This window comes from Microtus oregoni, unplaced genomic scaffold (genome assembly GCF_018167655.1).
Source record: "Microtus oregoni isolate MIOR12 unplaced genomic scaffold, Mior012 000069F_ref0000032, whole genome shotgun sequence".
NCBI lineage: Eukaryota > Metazoa > Chordata > Mammalia > Rodentia > Cricetidae > Microtus > Microtus oregoni.
Genome location: NW_024543976.1, coordinates 6,681,701 through 6,697,530, shown reverse-complemented (window position 1 = coordinate 6,697,530; position 15,830 = coordinate 6,681,701). Strand labels below are relative to the sequence as shown.

The 15,830-nt window shown below is 43.8% G+C and overlaps 1 protein-coding gene across 2 annotated transcripts in view; it reads right to left on the bottom strand.

Annotated features, from left to right (window-relative positions):
- Window positions 1–5,638, bottom strand: part of LOC121440619 (fibrillin-2-like) — a 197,161-nt gene extending 191,523 nt beyond the window's left edge. For both annotated transcript variants that reach the window (XM_041641392.1, XM_041641393.1), the window contains exons 1-2: window positions 5,394–5,638; window positions 4,466–4,548 (exon numbers count right to left, since the gene is read on the bottom strand). In XM_041641392.1, coding sequence (XP_041497326.1) covers window positions 4,466–4,548; window positions 5,394–5,638 — 328 coding nt within the window. The remainder of the gene's footprint in view (window positions 1–4,465; window positions 4,549–5,393) is intronic.
- Window positions 5,639–15,830: the final 10,192 nt, after the last annotated feature.

Sequence of the window (15,830 nt, the reverse complement as noted above, 5' to 3'; positions counted from 1 at the left end):
ATGGGAATGAGAGACAGCACCCTCAGTCACGTTCCACAGTGAGAAAACAACATTTTTTAAACCACAGGTCTAGAAAACCAGGGCATGACATTAATGTTGCGAAACATCTGAGTGTTAGTATGATATAAAAATCCCCCACTGGAGATGTGGGACTAAGTCTTACAGTTTCCTTGTGATGTTGGACAAAGAAATGCAGCTCTTTTAAAATTCTGTAATACCAACTGACACCAGTTCTTTAACTTGATTATCAATACAAGTTGCTTTTTCTATTTAAAACCGGAAACTTTTGAGTTCAGGATTCACCAAAGGATCTTGATCCTAGGGAGCTGGCAGTAGTGGGGACACCCAGAGAGACTGAGCATCTCGGAAAATAGATCCCACTGTTTAAGAATGTGAAATTGGTAGAGACAGAGACCTGGGCCCTGACGAGTTGGCCAAACGTCTGGCTCCCTGCACATTCCACCCTAGCTGGCTTCTGCCCTATCCAGTCATCAATCTTTATCCCCCTTCATGACTCCTCTCCTTCCTCCACTCTTGAGTCTGCCACATCATCACTGCAACCTAAGCCACTCCCACTGCTCAAAAGAGCCATTCTGATGGGATGGGGGTGGGGACTGAAGCTCCCTACAGCTGTGACCTCCAGCGAAGCTGAGGGTCATCTAAGCCAAGTTTAGGCTCATTGACACAGGACATACCACAGATACGCAAAACCTTCAGTCAAGTGCCTTGGAATGGGAACTCTCTCCCAAATTTAGTCAGGAGCTGAAAGATTTATCTCCATATCCCTAGTTAAATTCCCTCTTTGAGCATGCAGGCTATGTGCAGATTTGATCTTTCTCCGAATGCAAGAAACAAGGGAAGGGTCTGGAAATGTCCTGAAACCGCACACAAATACTTAGAACACTGTGCATATGAATCTTTTGCTGGGGAAGAGGTCTCAGAGCTTTCAACGAGACCTGGGATCCCCATGATATGAGAAACACACTCTACAGGAGCAAACCAATTTGGTAATTGCTTTCCTTTTCTAAGATCACCTTTGGTATCTATATAATATGGGCAATGTCTCAACTGGTTATCCTGAATGAAAATACTGTAAAAATATTATGGTCTTAAGATTAAAAGAAAAGGCAAGAAAATGGCTTCCACCATAGAATTAATATTTAAAATATATTAGGTTCTGACCAACAGTAATTTTCTATGGCAAATGCTCATGAAATATAATTTTATTTCAAGGGTTCTTCCTTCTTAGCAGGGAGATTAATCTAGGTTTAGATGAAGTGACCCATTTGGTCTCAAACCAAAATTAGGTTTGAGGGGCTGATCCTGGACATCTTCAGGCAGTAAGTTGACTGTCGAGGCTTCGATGTGTCCCCTGCACAGGCCAGTAGGAAGAAGTAAGAGTGATGAACTCCTTCCTCTCTATGCTCATTGCAGTCTGCAGTCTCAGTACAACTCCTCCATTTTAACTGACATTATGAATCCTAGGAGTGTTGGAAGGAGCAGGAGAAAGGGTGCACACACTGGGAGTCTGGTGACATTAGGAGATGCTGCATGGACCAGTACTTAACACGCATGGCACACAAGAGGTATGAAGATGAAGTCTCACTCTGCCAATGACCCACCGTGAGCACAGATAATACCCAAAATGTCACTGGGTTCAGTTTTCTCATTAAAAACATAAATGAAACGGGTCATCCTGGGGGGTTCTGACATATTTTTTCTTTCAGTTCGCAATTGCTGTGATGCTAAGCCAATCCCATTCACTGTTTCCCCAATGACCAAAGCACTGCTGCATACTTTCTCCATAAATAAATGCATACGCAAACTCTTCTTCCATTATTCCATGTTCTTGGATGATTTCTTTTAATTTTTTGAAAAAAGAAGGCTAGAAAGTAGGTTTGGAAATAAACATGGAAATTTGGAAGTACTTCAATGACATATCAAGCCACGATTAAGAATAATAACAGTTGGGCATGATGTCTCAAGCCTGTAATCGAGGCGCTTGGCTGGCTGAGAGAGAGCCCAGGAGTTCAAGGCCAGCCTGAAAAACATGGTTCCATTCCTGGGACTGGCTAGAGATCATGTCTTTCAAAACGAATAATAAAATGATCACAATGAAGAAGGGAACAAAACCACAATGCATCATCTTTTTAAAGTAATAGACACATTTCTTCACTGTCTTCTCGTGTGAAGCCTGGTAGGAGACAAACGTCAAACTTTAAAGCTTGCTCTGGGTGGAAACAAAGTGGAGATGTAACATATGAGAAAATTAATTGTGGGTCTTCATATTATTATCATTATTTTGTAAAAGTGCCTCAGAATTTCTCTTTGCTTCATGGTGAAGTAAATTAAACAAAGAAATACTTGTTACCAAGAAATTCGGGAATTAAAAATTCCCGGTTTTCAGTTTACAATGATTTTAATGTTCATATTTCTCCACATATGACCATTTTAAGATGCAAAAATAACAGACTAACTGAATTTAATTCCTAAACTAGGCGAGGCTCTTGCAAAGGGGATGGTACCAATGCTGCAGTGCTTTCCGGTAATTTTGCGCACAAGTTTTAATCTCAAGTCATAAATTCTTTTCCTATGATGTTAATAATAAATATTGCTTAGCTATATTAGACATAAATGTCATCAATATTTATTGGAGATATGAAGATAACGCCAATGTTTGTCTAATGTATGTATTTCTAATAGAAGAAACGTAGGTGACCATACTCACTGGGAGGTGCTACAAGCTGACCTTCTAAAGAAGGAAACGGCATAAAGACAGTCAAAGACCCGAAGTGTTTAAAAGTGGACACTCACTGGGCCATGCATAAATTACCAGTGCAACCATGCCAGGAGGGGAGGCTCTGCAGTTCCCATTCCTTACTGATCCAATAAAACCTGACTCTACAGATTTGCAACCCGTACCATAAACCTATCCCTTCTCCTCGGCTGCTCTCCAACTCAATAATGGCAGTCACATTCATTACATTTAGTGAGTCAGACTTTCCACAGTGCCTAAGTCATTCCCAGCCGGTGTGGCAGGTGTGTGGTGAGTGACGTTAGCTGTTTCAAGAGTCTGTAGATCCCAACAGTGTGAGGCAGCCCCGGTAATGCCCCAGTGGCCAGAAAGAGTAATGCACCTTCTATAAATACTTCACAAGGGACTGTCTGGAGTCCTGAGAGAAGGCAAGTGACCATCATTCCTTTTCCTCTCCCCCATCCCCATAAAAACCAAAGACCTGTACATACACGGGTTTATTGGAAAATATTTATGAATCAATCATTTAAAAGAACACAGTAGCTGTTTCTTATTTTTGTTTCATTGCTAGAAGTTGTGGGGTTTTTGAATAGAAGAAAAAGAGAGAACTAATCTTTACAATAAAACTTTAGATTTCTGTCCTTTGAAAGGACAGCACAGAAATAGCATTTAGGTTCTGTCTCAAACCCACAAACCCAATAAATACAGAGTTGGAGATGCCACTGTGCCCACACTACCCGTTGGCTAGGGTAGCTTACCCCTTTTCTGTTGACAGTGGCATAATTATCTTTCCCTTGGGAAATACCAAGGTCAGTTTAAAGTCAAGACAGGCTGTAAATGCATGTGCTGTCTGTGCCTTGGCTGTCCTCCAGAGAGGACAATGTGGCTGGGCTCCACAAACACACCAGGAAAGGCCAATCACACTTCACCCCACAAAGCCCTTGAAATGAGAACCCCCTGAGTCCTTAATCATAACACCAGAAACTAATGCGCTTAGAATTTGGAGACTGGCATATATACTCTGGAAACTGAAAATAATTCATGTGAACCTTTAAGTTCTGATACACAGATCTTTCCAGGGCATAAAAGTCACATTGGAGAAAACATACTGTCCACTGTTAAGATTTGGCATGTGGAAATTTTAAATTTAACTGTCTCCTAGCCATAAAAGGAGTCAAACAACTTACATTTATTCTCTTAAAAAAAAGCAAAACAGCAACTACAAAAATCTGTTAACTTTTGGCCAGTTCAAAATCTGTGAGAGTACTCCTTTTAAATCTTTGCCATGTGGCTGCCGAGTATAGCCCGGAGATGAGAAAGGAGTGTAAAGGTCTAAGATTGATCTTCTGATGGCCCAAACCTAGGTGTCCAAGAGTAACCATAGTAACACTGTGGTCCTAGCTGGAATTTATAGGAAAGGTGATGCTGAATCATCCAGAGTATTGCTCTAACACAATGCCCCACCCCGTTTGTATCAATACACATAGATGATACAAAAAAAAATCTAAGCATTCTAAAACCTTTATCAATGTCTTCCTCCTGAGTTTCCTTTAGTGAAGTTTTTCAGCTGATGTGGCTTCCTCCCCACCACTGAGCTCTCCTTACCATTGTGTGACCAATGGCTTTGTATGGGCAACTGAGTGTTTAAACACTGTACACAAGCCCTGAAACAGAGCTGAGTATGCTGTGTGGGCCCTGCCAAACACTCACGGACAATGCATTGATTTCCTCCTGGGAGAGTCTTCCATCCAGGGCAGCAATAGGAGTGGAATCTAGAGCCGCACACGTTGGGCCTGCAGGGGACAAACACGGCGATACCCACATAAGGATAGGCGCAGTAACACAAAAGAAGCTCTTCCTAAGCAAAACCCGAGCGAGTAGGTATCAGGACAACGAACAAATCAAAGTTCCATTTCAAATTCTTGGGGCTTGGGAAGCAGATGTGGAAGTAAAGGGGCTAGAGTTTGGGATGGGGGAGGGTCCAGAACCTCTAACTATCCCCTCTCAACTGCCCACCCTTGCTTGGCTTTTTAAACCGGGAAAAGAAACAAGAAACACATAATTTGCTACTATTCTAGAGTCCGGATGCTGAGAACAAAAGGAACACTCCGCTCAAAACTCCTTGCCCTTGCTCCCAAATCCATCCCTCCTTGCTCCACTGTTGTCTCTGGCCCCCAAGTGTCAAGGAGGGCGACTTGGAAGGCGGAGCGCTGGATCTGGCGATGATAACCAGCGACTGCTCCGCACAAGTCTTCAAACAAAAGGCTCTAGAGCTGCGCCCCCGACGGTGGGGAGCAGGCAGACTCCGGGGGGCCTTACTCAGGGCAGACCCAGGCCCTCTTTCGGCCTGACACTGGGAACCTTTCCCAGCGCCACAGATATCGCACATGCTCTGCCATTAGCACCCAGAGGCCCGCTCCCACCGGCAGCCAGCCGAAGCCCCCTAGGGAGGGCTTTCCGCGGAGCAATTGAGGCTTTCCGGGAGGAAAATGAGGGGCGCTCCTGGAGCTCTCAGGGTCTTTAAGTGTCCTAGTGGAGGGAACTGAAGCTCTACCCGCCAGCGCGACAGTCAGGGAGAGTGTGAAGTAGAAGGCAGGGAGGTCTCCCGCACAAGTCAGTCATCCCGCCGCCCACCTACCCTCGGAGTATGTCCTGCTGTCCTCGCCTGCGGACGCGGCTCGCCGCTACCGCACCCTCGTCCCGGTACTCAGGCGCCGCGAAGCCGCCTTCTACTGCGGGCCGGACCTGTTGCGGGGGCGGCTGGGACCGGAGCGTCTTAGGTGGCAGAGGCTGGGGCTGACCGGCTGTGCCCTGTGCCCAGAGCGCCACGCAACCCAGCCACACGAAGTAGGGCTGGAGACACGACCTCCGCCGTCTCCCCATCGCCAGCGCCAAGAGCGCGCGGATCGAGGCCCGCAGAGAGGGGGCTGTCGAAGACCAAATCCGAGAGGCCCGGGGGAAAAAAAAATCAGGGTCTGACCAGCCCTTCGTCAGCTCACGGGACTCGCTTGAGTTGCGGTGTCCTGGTGGAGTGGTGGGGCGGGATGCAGCGTCAGCTCCTAAGCGGCAGCGTGCGTGCGGGGCGCGGGCTTCTAGCGCTGAAGGCAGCGAGGCGCGGCGGCGATGTAGCCGGCAGCCCCGCGCGGTCCACGTTGCATCCCCCGGGCCACTGCCCCGAGCGACTCCAGGACCGCCAGCGGGTGGGGGCGGGAAATTACAAAAGTAACCCGAGCAGCCGCGGCATAAAGTTACAAAGAAAGCGGACCTCACAAGGGAAAAAAAAAAAAAAAGCAGGGGGAGGGGGGGTGCCTAGGCTGAGTGGATTCCCGTGCGCTCCGGGCACAGATCCTGGAAAGCTGCAGAAGTCACCAAAGGAAACAGGCTAGCGAACAAAAGTCACCCCCAAAAGAAGAGGAGGGTCTTCTCGGGGCTCGTTTGGGGTCCTATGGGGCAGCTAAGCGGGGCGGGGCGGCTGCACAGCCCATCAGAGGTGCGCGGGGCCCGGGGGAAGGGTTGGCGGAGGGAGGGCAGGAGGCTGGATGCCGGGGAAGATGCCGCGGAGGAGGGCGCGGCGCCGGGGTTTTAGAGGCTTGGCGGGGCGCGGGGCGGGACAGCGGGCGGTGGCTGTCAGAGGGGGCCCGGGCGCAGCGGTCCACACGTGGAGCGCAGCCTGGATGGAGGGGCTAGCAGGGCTCAGGGTGGGCGGGGACAATGTTACGGGGAGATCTCAGGCAGAGGAGTGGAGTGAGCGATGGGGGAGGGGAAAGAGGCAGGAAGGGGGGGCAGGGCAAAGGGAACGGAGGAGATTGAGATTGGGGAGAAGTGGCGGCGGGGGTGGGGGGGCGGGGGGAGCTGAGCGCTTAGTCTAGGTTGGAAGCTGGAAGCTGGCTTCGGATGAGGGATTGGCGAGCAGGGGTGCCAGAGGAAATGAGAGGGGGATGGGGGAGGTGAGGGCGTGGAGAGAAGTGGAAAGGGGGGAGAAGAGGGGGCCAGAGCCCGCTGGAGGGGCGAGGCGAGGCGGCCAGGCTTCCCGTCCCGCTCCTTGGCCGCTAGCTCTGTTTTGACTGCCTTACAAAGCAAGCAGACGGCGGGGGAGGGGGCTACCAGCGACCAGGTTTGGGGAGAGACCACACCGCGGCCCCAGCCTTTCCTCTAGAGAGCTCCGGGGTCTCGAGGACTGGAGACAAGGGAACCCGAGAGTGCTACTGAACTTCCCCGATGGACAGAGGTCACATGGTAGAAAATGGGACCCAGTTCTGCGAGGACCAAGACTCTGATCCTTGTGTGTGTTGGGTGTGTGTGTTGACGAGGGTGAAGGGGAGGACGGGGATTCGCAGATGGCCAGGGACAGACCTCACACTGGAGCTCAACCTCGGTCCTGTCCGTCCTGGAAATCTAGGACCTTCGGATCGCCCTGCTGTCCCCCACCAGGAACTCCATCAATCGGTAGAACAAACGGCCTGGACCTTTCCAGATTAAACTGCATCCGCAGTACAGAAGGAATTCATATCATGGCAAGGAGCCTCGGCCACGCGCTGGCGCCACAGTCTCAGGGAGTCCTTAGAGGAGATGTGCTCAGGTGTGACCCCTGGCAGAACTCTGCCTGGGTCCTCAAATGGGAATGGTTTGTTGTTGGGACAGTTGGCTGCATAGCTGGTAAATGGAACTGGGGAGTGACTTTAGTTTTTGTTCAGGACCCCTTCTGATTAATGATTAAACCTGGCAATTGGTGCCATGAATGGTCTGTAAATGTAGAGGGTCTCTCCTTCAGATTCTGGGATCTTTTGTGACCCTGCTTTCAGGAGGTCTCTAAGAAGCCCTTGCCATCTCTTAGTCAGTGGAATTAATGGGCCAGACGACCACACACCTCTGAAAACCAGGAATGAGCAAGCAGTTTAGGAAATGGTTCTTGGGAACAGTGTTCGGCTCATTCCAGCCCAGAAAACCTTACTTGAAAAGAAATGAGTATACATCCTTGTTTTTCCTAGTTTGGATTATCCAGATGTGTTATTTGACAGCCAGAAATTCTTGGAGAATTGGCACACCTCCCTCCTTTATTTCCCCAGCGTAGTTGTAGTTGGCAGACAAAGACTCTCAGGTAGTAACCCTTCTAACAGTGTCCACATAGAGCAGGAGGGAAAAGTAGGAATAGCAAAGTTTGGGGGAGGGAACACTGGGAGCTAGAGAAGTCATTTCTCCCCCCCCCCCCCCCGCGCATTTTGAATCAAACAAATAATGGTTTAAAGAGCTAAATAAATGATCTCATGAGTTAAAGCAGTGCTTTAATTGTAACCCTGTGACTTTTCATTTAATACTTAAACGACTTTATATTTCATTGCTGCTTATTGCATTAAGCCCAAATGTTCTACAATCGCAAATGCCTTCATTCTTTCACTCTGTGATACCTCTTCTAGGAACCTGCATAAAAAATACTTGGAAAAACACAAAATGATGGATCCTTTAAATTATCCATCTCAGCACAGTTGTAATAGCAAAGGGCTGGAAATGCAAACATTTCACCAAGGAGGAACTGGCTGCACGCATGCTTGATTCATTTTATGGAATATCATGCAAATAGAAGAAAAATTAATTAGGAACGCTGTGTTCCTCTGAAGTGATGTCTAGCAAAGAGGGTTGGGGGAAAATCAGCACGGTGTGGATAGAAGAGGTCATTTATTGAGTCGCAAAGTGGAATTCACATTAACAGGAGCTAGGGAGGGAGGGAATGAGGAGCTGTTGTCCAACAGTTGCAGAGTTCCTATTCCAGATCATGGAAAAGTTCTAAAGGGATAACAAGCCACCCTATGCAATCAAAATGATTAAAATGGTAAATTTATATTAGATACCATTTTGTTATAATTATTTCAAAGGGAAGATAGATGGTTTCTCATTGCCTGCTGCCGTTTGCCTGTGTGTTTGTGCTGTGCATTGTTTTGTAATAGAAGCCTGAGTCAAATCTAACCGTAAGTACTTGTCGGGTAAAGAGAATATAGGAGACAACCTAGTGGAAAGCTACACCTACTCTAATACTTTGAAGCCATCTCTATATCTTATATAGTAAAAAAAAATAATTAAAGTTTAAAAGAACTAAGAGCAAGGTAAAATAAACTGGTTACATTTATAGCATAGCCATAGAGTAAGCAGTCCATCAAAAACATATTTTGGACAATAAGTCTCTAGTGAAATATACATCAAGAATGAAAGGAATATAAAGAAGTCTAAAATTTCATTCAATGGAAACAATGTGTCAAGGGAAAAAAAAACGAAAGGTGGGCAAAAGTTGTGTGAGCCTGAACTCAAACCCAAAACTCATATAAGAGGCCAGATGTGGAGGTGCACACCTGCAATCGAAACATTCTTATGTCAAGATGAGAGAGTCACCCAGAAACTCGTGGGCTAGGTAGCCTAGAGAACACAGCAGCAGAACATGAGGTGCAGAAAGGTGAGAACCAATTCTCAAAAGTTCTATTTGACCCACACATACACTGTGTGTGTGTGCACATGTGTAGAGCTAGGAAATTGTTTTATATTAATGATTTATTTTTCATTTTAAATGGGTAGTTACTGGCGTATTTGACTGTATATTTAAGTAATATAGTTATTAATATTATCCCAACTAAAATGTTTTGCGTGATAAAAATATGATGCTTCGAGTTTGATTTGGACCACTTGGGAAAAATGAAACAAGGACTGGGTTTTGAAAATATGAGTTAGATGTAATTTTCTCTATATTCCTTGCTGATCATTCTTAAGCTAACACCCTATGGGGAAAGAGAATCAGTATTCCCAGGCAGACTAAAACTGTGGGAAGAAGGCAGACTGTCTAGTGAGCATGGGTCCTGCGGAACGACATGGAATGAGTGCCTCGTGTATGCCTGGGCCTGACTGGTGCTGGAGAAGCTGGCAGCTTGGAAGTGCCAACAGCATAGACTAAGGAAAGGCTCTAAGAACACCTGCCATCTTTAAGAAAAAGGATAAAAGCAGGTGGTCTAGCAGGACTAGAACCTTTTAGACATCTACAACTAAAACAGAATCAACTGTGATTCCCCCACATACCCCAACAGAGGTCAGGCAGGAAACTTATGCGCACACTGTAACAAGGTGGTCCTCCCACCTCCTGATAGTGCCAGAGAAGATCCTGTGGAGAGTGTGACGGCCAATTCTCCTGTGCAGTAAGGAGCCAGTATTTCACCGTGTCAGTGGAGAAGCTGGACTTCCCACCCTTAGTCAGGGTTCTCCAGAGAAACAAAACCAACATTAGTATGTATGTGGATACGATCTTACTAGAGGACTAGCTCACAGAATCACAGACTGAAAGGTATCTTCTGCAAGCTGAAAATTCAGAGGACTCAACCGCTTGGCTCATTCCAGAAAACCGGACGCCACAGAACCAGGGAGAGCAAAATTTGAGTCTCCATTTGGGGCCAAAGACTTGAGAACTTCAAAGAACTCCTACTACCAGACCAGAATGGAAAGTTAAAATAATCGAAAGCCAATGTTCAACCACTTGTGCCTCGGTTTTGCTTCCTGACAATGGAACTTAAGGGAGAAAGGACTGATTTGAGTCATGATGCCAGGTTATAATCTGTCACTGAGTGTGTCTGTCGGGGGGTTAAGGGTGGCAGGAACTTCAAGCAGTGGTCATGTCACCGTACAATCGAGCAGAGAGCATTGAATTGATGCATGCCTGCTAGTGTTCGCCTTTCATTCTCCTTTTCATTTAGTCCAAGGTTCAGCCCATGAAATGATGCCACTGATACTCAGAGTGGGTGTTCTTACCTCAATTAACCCAATTAGACCCCCCCCCCCCCGATATGCCCAGAGGTGAACTTAATCTAGAAATCTCAAAGAGACTTCCTTCCCTGGTGAATCTAGATCAGTGGTTTGCAACCTGCCAGTATCAGATATCCTTGCATACCAGACTTTCACATTACAATTCATAACAGTAGCAGAACTACAATTATGTAGTAGCAATGAATTCATTCTATGGCTGGGGTCACCACAATGTTAGGTACTCTATTAAAGGTTCACAGCATTTGGAAGGTTGAGGACCACTGATCTAGATCATGTCAGGTTGGTAGCACTAACCATCACAAGCTGGAAACATTTGAACCTTGCCTCAGAAGGCTCGGCTCCTCTTTCTTCTGTTTCTTGTGCCTCAGGCCCCCAGCTCGTAAAGTGGTGCTCAGCCATCCTGCATCTGTTCGCTCAGTCCACTGCCTCCCACACTAGCAAACCCTTCAGTCAACATTTCACAGACATAAACAGAAGTCGTGTTCTGCCAGTTTTCTAGGCATCCCTCCTTTCGATCCATTCACATTGACACCATCCAATAAAATCATCATGCATCCAGTCTCACTGTAGAGATGCCCCAATCTGATTGGACAGTTGTGAGAAGCTCTAGTGGAGGATCCTGACTATGTGAATACCCATACCAAGGCTCCATCCTGGGAAGCACAAAGTAAGGTGCCACTGTCCTTTCCACCTAGGGGATATAGGTAAACCACAGAGAAGCCTGTGCTCCTCTCTTGCTCGATGATACTTTGTTCTTCTTGAAGAATGTCAACAGAGTCTCAGTGTGGAAATAGAACTTCCACCACCACCAAGCCATAGTGAGGGAGTTCCCTCTTTACTGCCCATCAGTGTGATGTCAGGAAGGCTGATAAAATAGATGGCTTAAATATATAAAAGTCTCATAACGCAAAGGCCAAAGTGTCCACAACTCAACTGAGAATTACTCACCCTGCAAAATCCAGGAAATCATAAATGTAAATGAGAAATGAAAATCCATATACACCAGCCCCTAGATGGCCTGGATACCAGGTTTGTCCCACGGTATATTTAAAGCAGCTATGATAAAAATGCTTCAGTGAGTATTTGTGAGCACAGATAAAAAGAAAGGAAGAAAGAAATGAAAAATTTAGAACTGGAAAATATAGCACTAAAAATGTAATAAATGGGGCTGTTTATTTGTAATCCCGGAGACTGAAACTAGGCAAGTACTCTGCCACTCAGCTATCTTCAGCCTATTTCCTATTATTTATCATCAACATTATTATTGAGATATAATCTTGCTGAGGTCTTCAGTCCCAGGAATTGGCAATCAATGAACTTGCAGTTTGAAGAATGGAATTACTGAAACTAAAATTTAGAGAAAATCAGTTGAAAACTAAAGTGTCAGAGATCCAGAAGACTATAAAAAAAATCATTATCTGAATGTCAAGAGAAGAGAGAACAATCTGAAACTACCAGAGGAAATAAAGGCTAAAATTTTCTAACATGTGGCAAAAAATATATACACACAGATTTAGGAATCCTAGTAAATTATAAACACAATAAAGGCAAATAAATCGACATTAGGATTCATCACAAAGTAACCAAAACCAATATAAACTTACCTAGAATTCAGCCAGATAATTGACTTTACTCACTGGAGAAAAACAATTAAGAGATAGGAGCAGGTTTTTCTCCAGAAGTGACAGAGATGGAGGAAATTGTTCCCTAAAATCCTATACTTGAATACAACATTTTCAGATGAAGGGCAAGAAAGAATTTACTGTAAAGCAATGTCCAAAGGAAATTTCCTAAACAAAAGAAAATGTTAAGAGGGAATCTTGATACACCGAGGAGAAAGAGCAGTAGACAGTGCAGACACGGGGAAAGATGGGTGAATGCAGTGAGCTTTATTTATTGCTTTTCTAACTTTGTTACATGGTTTATGTGTTCCTTGATGTGGGTCTAAGATGTGCTAAGAATAAGGACAGAATAACCAGAAGAACAAGGTAACTGCAGGGTACCAGGATCTTATGAGTGTGCTGTGCTGAGACAAAGGGGAGACACAGACCCTCCTTTGGGACAGGGAAATCACTCTCTACCTCTTGGTGGTGCTTACCCAAATCTTCACATGTCAATGCCCTAGTTTTTACATTTTACCTGAGAAGTAGGTATGGGGAAAATCTGGGTGAGGGACAAATAGGATCTCTTCATTGTCTTTTCAACTTTCTGTCAATTTATACTTAAAAGAAAATGGTATCAGAGAGATGGTTTAAAACTTGCTGCTGAGTCTGAAGAGTCTGAAGAACCCCCAGGACTCATACTGTGGAAGAAGGAAAACAATTTCCGTAGGTTATCCTTTGGCCTCCACAGGCATGTACATTGTAGCATGTATCCATGGTAGCATTGTGCCCACACCATCATCATCCCATATGTGATAAATAAGTAAATAATACATAATATACATAGAAACACTTTTTAAATTAGTGACTCAAACTTGCCTATTTTGTCAATGTGAGACAGAGACATTTCTTCCAATTAGATTAAAAATACCTTTAATATATGAGATAAAATGGCAAAATCTTAGTAATTATTAGAGCTGTGAATCGGCTTTAATCAGAAACTGGTGCATCCAGTGGGAAGAAATCCTGAAAAAACAAAGACTGAACTGAACACCACCATCAATCAAGGAAATCTAATTGAATTTTATAGCTTACTTTATCTAACAGTCAAACAGTATACCGTCTATCCAAGACTGTGCAAATTATCCACCATGGTAGTCACCTTTAGATTATCAATATTGATAATCTAAACTTTCACATTAGGAGACTAGGAGAGAAGAGTACATTAAATCCCCAAAATATGATACGAGAAATAAAAATTCGAGCGAATATGAATGAAGTCGATGACAGAAAAGTGATAGAGAAAATCAACAATACCAAAGTTTGGTTATTGAAAAGGGTGACGTAAAATGGATAATCTTATAGAAAAGCTAGGGAGAAAATGACACAAGTTGTTATATTAAATAAAAGAACTGCAACTACTTATTTAGGGGCATCAAAAGGGTGATAAACCCACAGTATAAACAACTATGCTACAAACTTGCTTTGACTAATGGCCACGCCCTAGCTCTCTGGGTTTTTCAGCTGCAAGCCCACCAGAAACCACTCGCTGTCCATCAGGAGCTCATGAGGGTCTTGTGCTCAGAGCTGCAAACACAGGAAAACAAGCTATTTATTCTGGCAGGCAAGGGGTCATAGAAAATTCAGGGTCTGAGAGTCCGCAGTCCCCAACAAAGGTTGGCCAGTGTGACTGTTTTACTTTTCTGATCCTCAGGAAAGTTTTATTAAAATACAAACGAAATGCTACTACAGTATTCAGTTTGGCTCTCATGTCTAACTATATTTCACTGCCATAGGCCAAAAGCAGTTTCTTTATTAACCAATGATAATAAAACATATGCACAGCATACAGAGTGGCATCTGACATCATCTCCCCTTTTCTAATTAAAAAGGAATATTTTAATTTTAACAAAGTAAAATTACATATAACAAAATGCTTATTAAGCAAGAATTACAGTTACAATATTTAGTCTATTTGTATTTAACAAAATTAAAGAAAATATTCTATGATCTATTCTATCTTTGTGAGTCTAAAGTTTTATATCTAATTTTATCATAACTAAGGAAAACTATAACTATAACTATCTAGTCTTCAACTCCATCAAATACTCCAGAAAGGCATAATACAACCTAAGTAAACACAAAGTACATTGTAAGCAATTTCTAAAACTCTAGAAATGACAGAGATATCTGTCTGCCTCTGCCTCCTGAGTCCTGGGATTAAAGGTGTGTGCCACCACTGCCTGGCCTCTAGTGGTTTAGATTGCACTCTGATCTTCAGATGAACTTTATTTGTTAAAACACATACAAAATGTCAGCACAGATTAATCATTAATAGAGTAAGAAAATGAATAATAAAGGAATTTCCTCAATCTTTGGCTTGTTTCATTTTATTTCCACAAGTTACCAAGACAACATTCCCTTTCCTTAATGATAAATCTTACCTCACTTCATACTTTATTATATATTTATACATCATCATCATCATCATCATCATCATCAGTGTAGTTCCAGAAGACATACATGACTAGTGAATCAAACCAAAGCTCTGTCACTGAACTGTACCCCAGCCCTTTTGTTACATATTCAAATTACTTCTGAGTTTGAATGCATAGTACTGGGGAATGATGCTTGTGCCTTTCCTTGGCTGTTTGGACATGGGTCGCACAGTTACTCATGACTTTAAATGGAGCTGTAGGTCAGGATGTAGCTGATCTGCTTTCATCTCTTAACCACATTCAACCTTTTTTCCCCTAGAAATGTTTGTATTTTTCATGCTTTACAAATTTATTTAAGACATGTCCTGGTAGATATTGTGACGTGGGATGTCTCTCTAGATGCTATGAATATGTTTTATTACCATTGGTTAATAAAGAAGCTGATTTGGTCAATAGCCAGCAGAATAGAGCAAAGTGAGAAATCCAAGCAGAGAGAGAGGGAGAAAGAAGGCAGAGTCAGGGAGACGCCAGCAGTCACTGGAGAAGCAAGAAGTGAGGTTAACACCACAGCCACGTAGTGATACACAGATTATTAGAAATGGATTAATTTAAGATATAAGAGCTAGTTAAAAATAAGCCTGAGCCATTGGCCAAATGGTTTGTAATTAATATCATGCCTCAATGTGGTTATTTGGGAACTGGTGGTTGGGAAAGAAACCTCCAGCTACAATTTATGATTTTATTTCTAGAACACAGTATTATACTGCTTCTTCGGATTCAATTGCTGCTCTTTTTCAGAAGAATGACATTTTTTATTGTTCTATCTTTTAGACTGTCTGCATAGAGTTCCTTATTTCAATGACAGATGATGTGTTTGCTTGGCCTGTTAGCTGGTCCACTGGCTTTAGTGGATATGGTGCTTTCTATGCTGGCTGTGGTTACCTCAAAACTTCCTTCTTCGTTGGCCATCTGATTATCTGCCAAGCCTATGATTGTTTAATTTAGTCAGAGACATGTTAATGTTAGATTTGGGTTTGCTTCTTTATATATATTTTAGGTTCTTAAGTCTGAAGCTTTCAGTTAATGGTCATTGATTATCTCTTTTATTTTTAAACATATTGAACTTTGTATTTGAAGACTGAAGCATGAGGATTCAACTTACAAATTAGTAATGTATTATAACAGTGCTCATTATACCTATATTGCTATAATTAAGCTAGACCATAATTGAGAGTCTGCTTG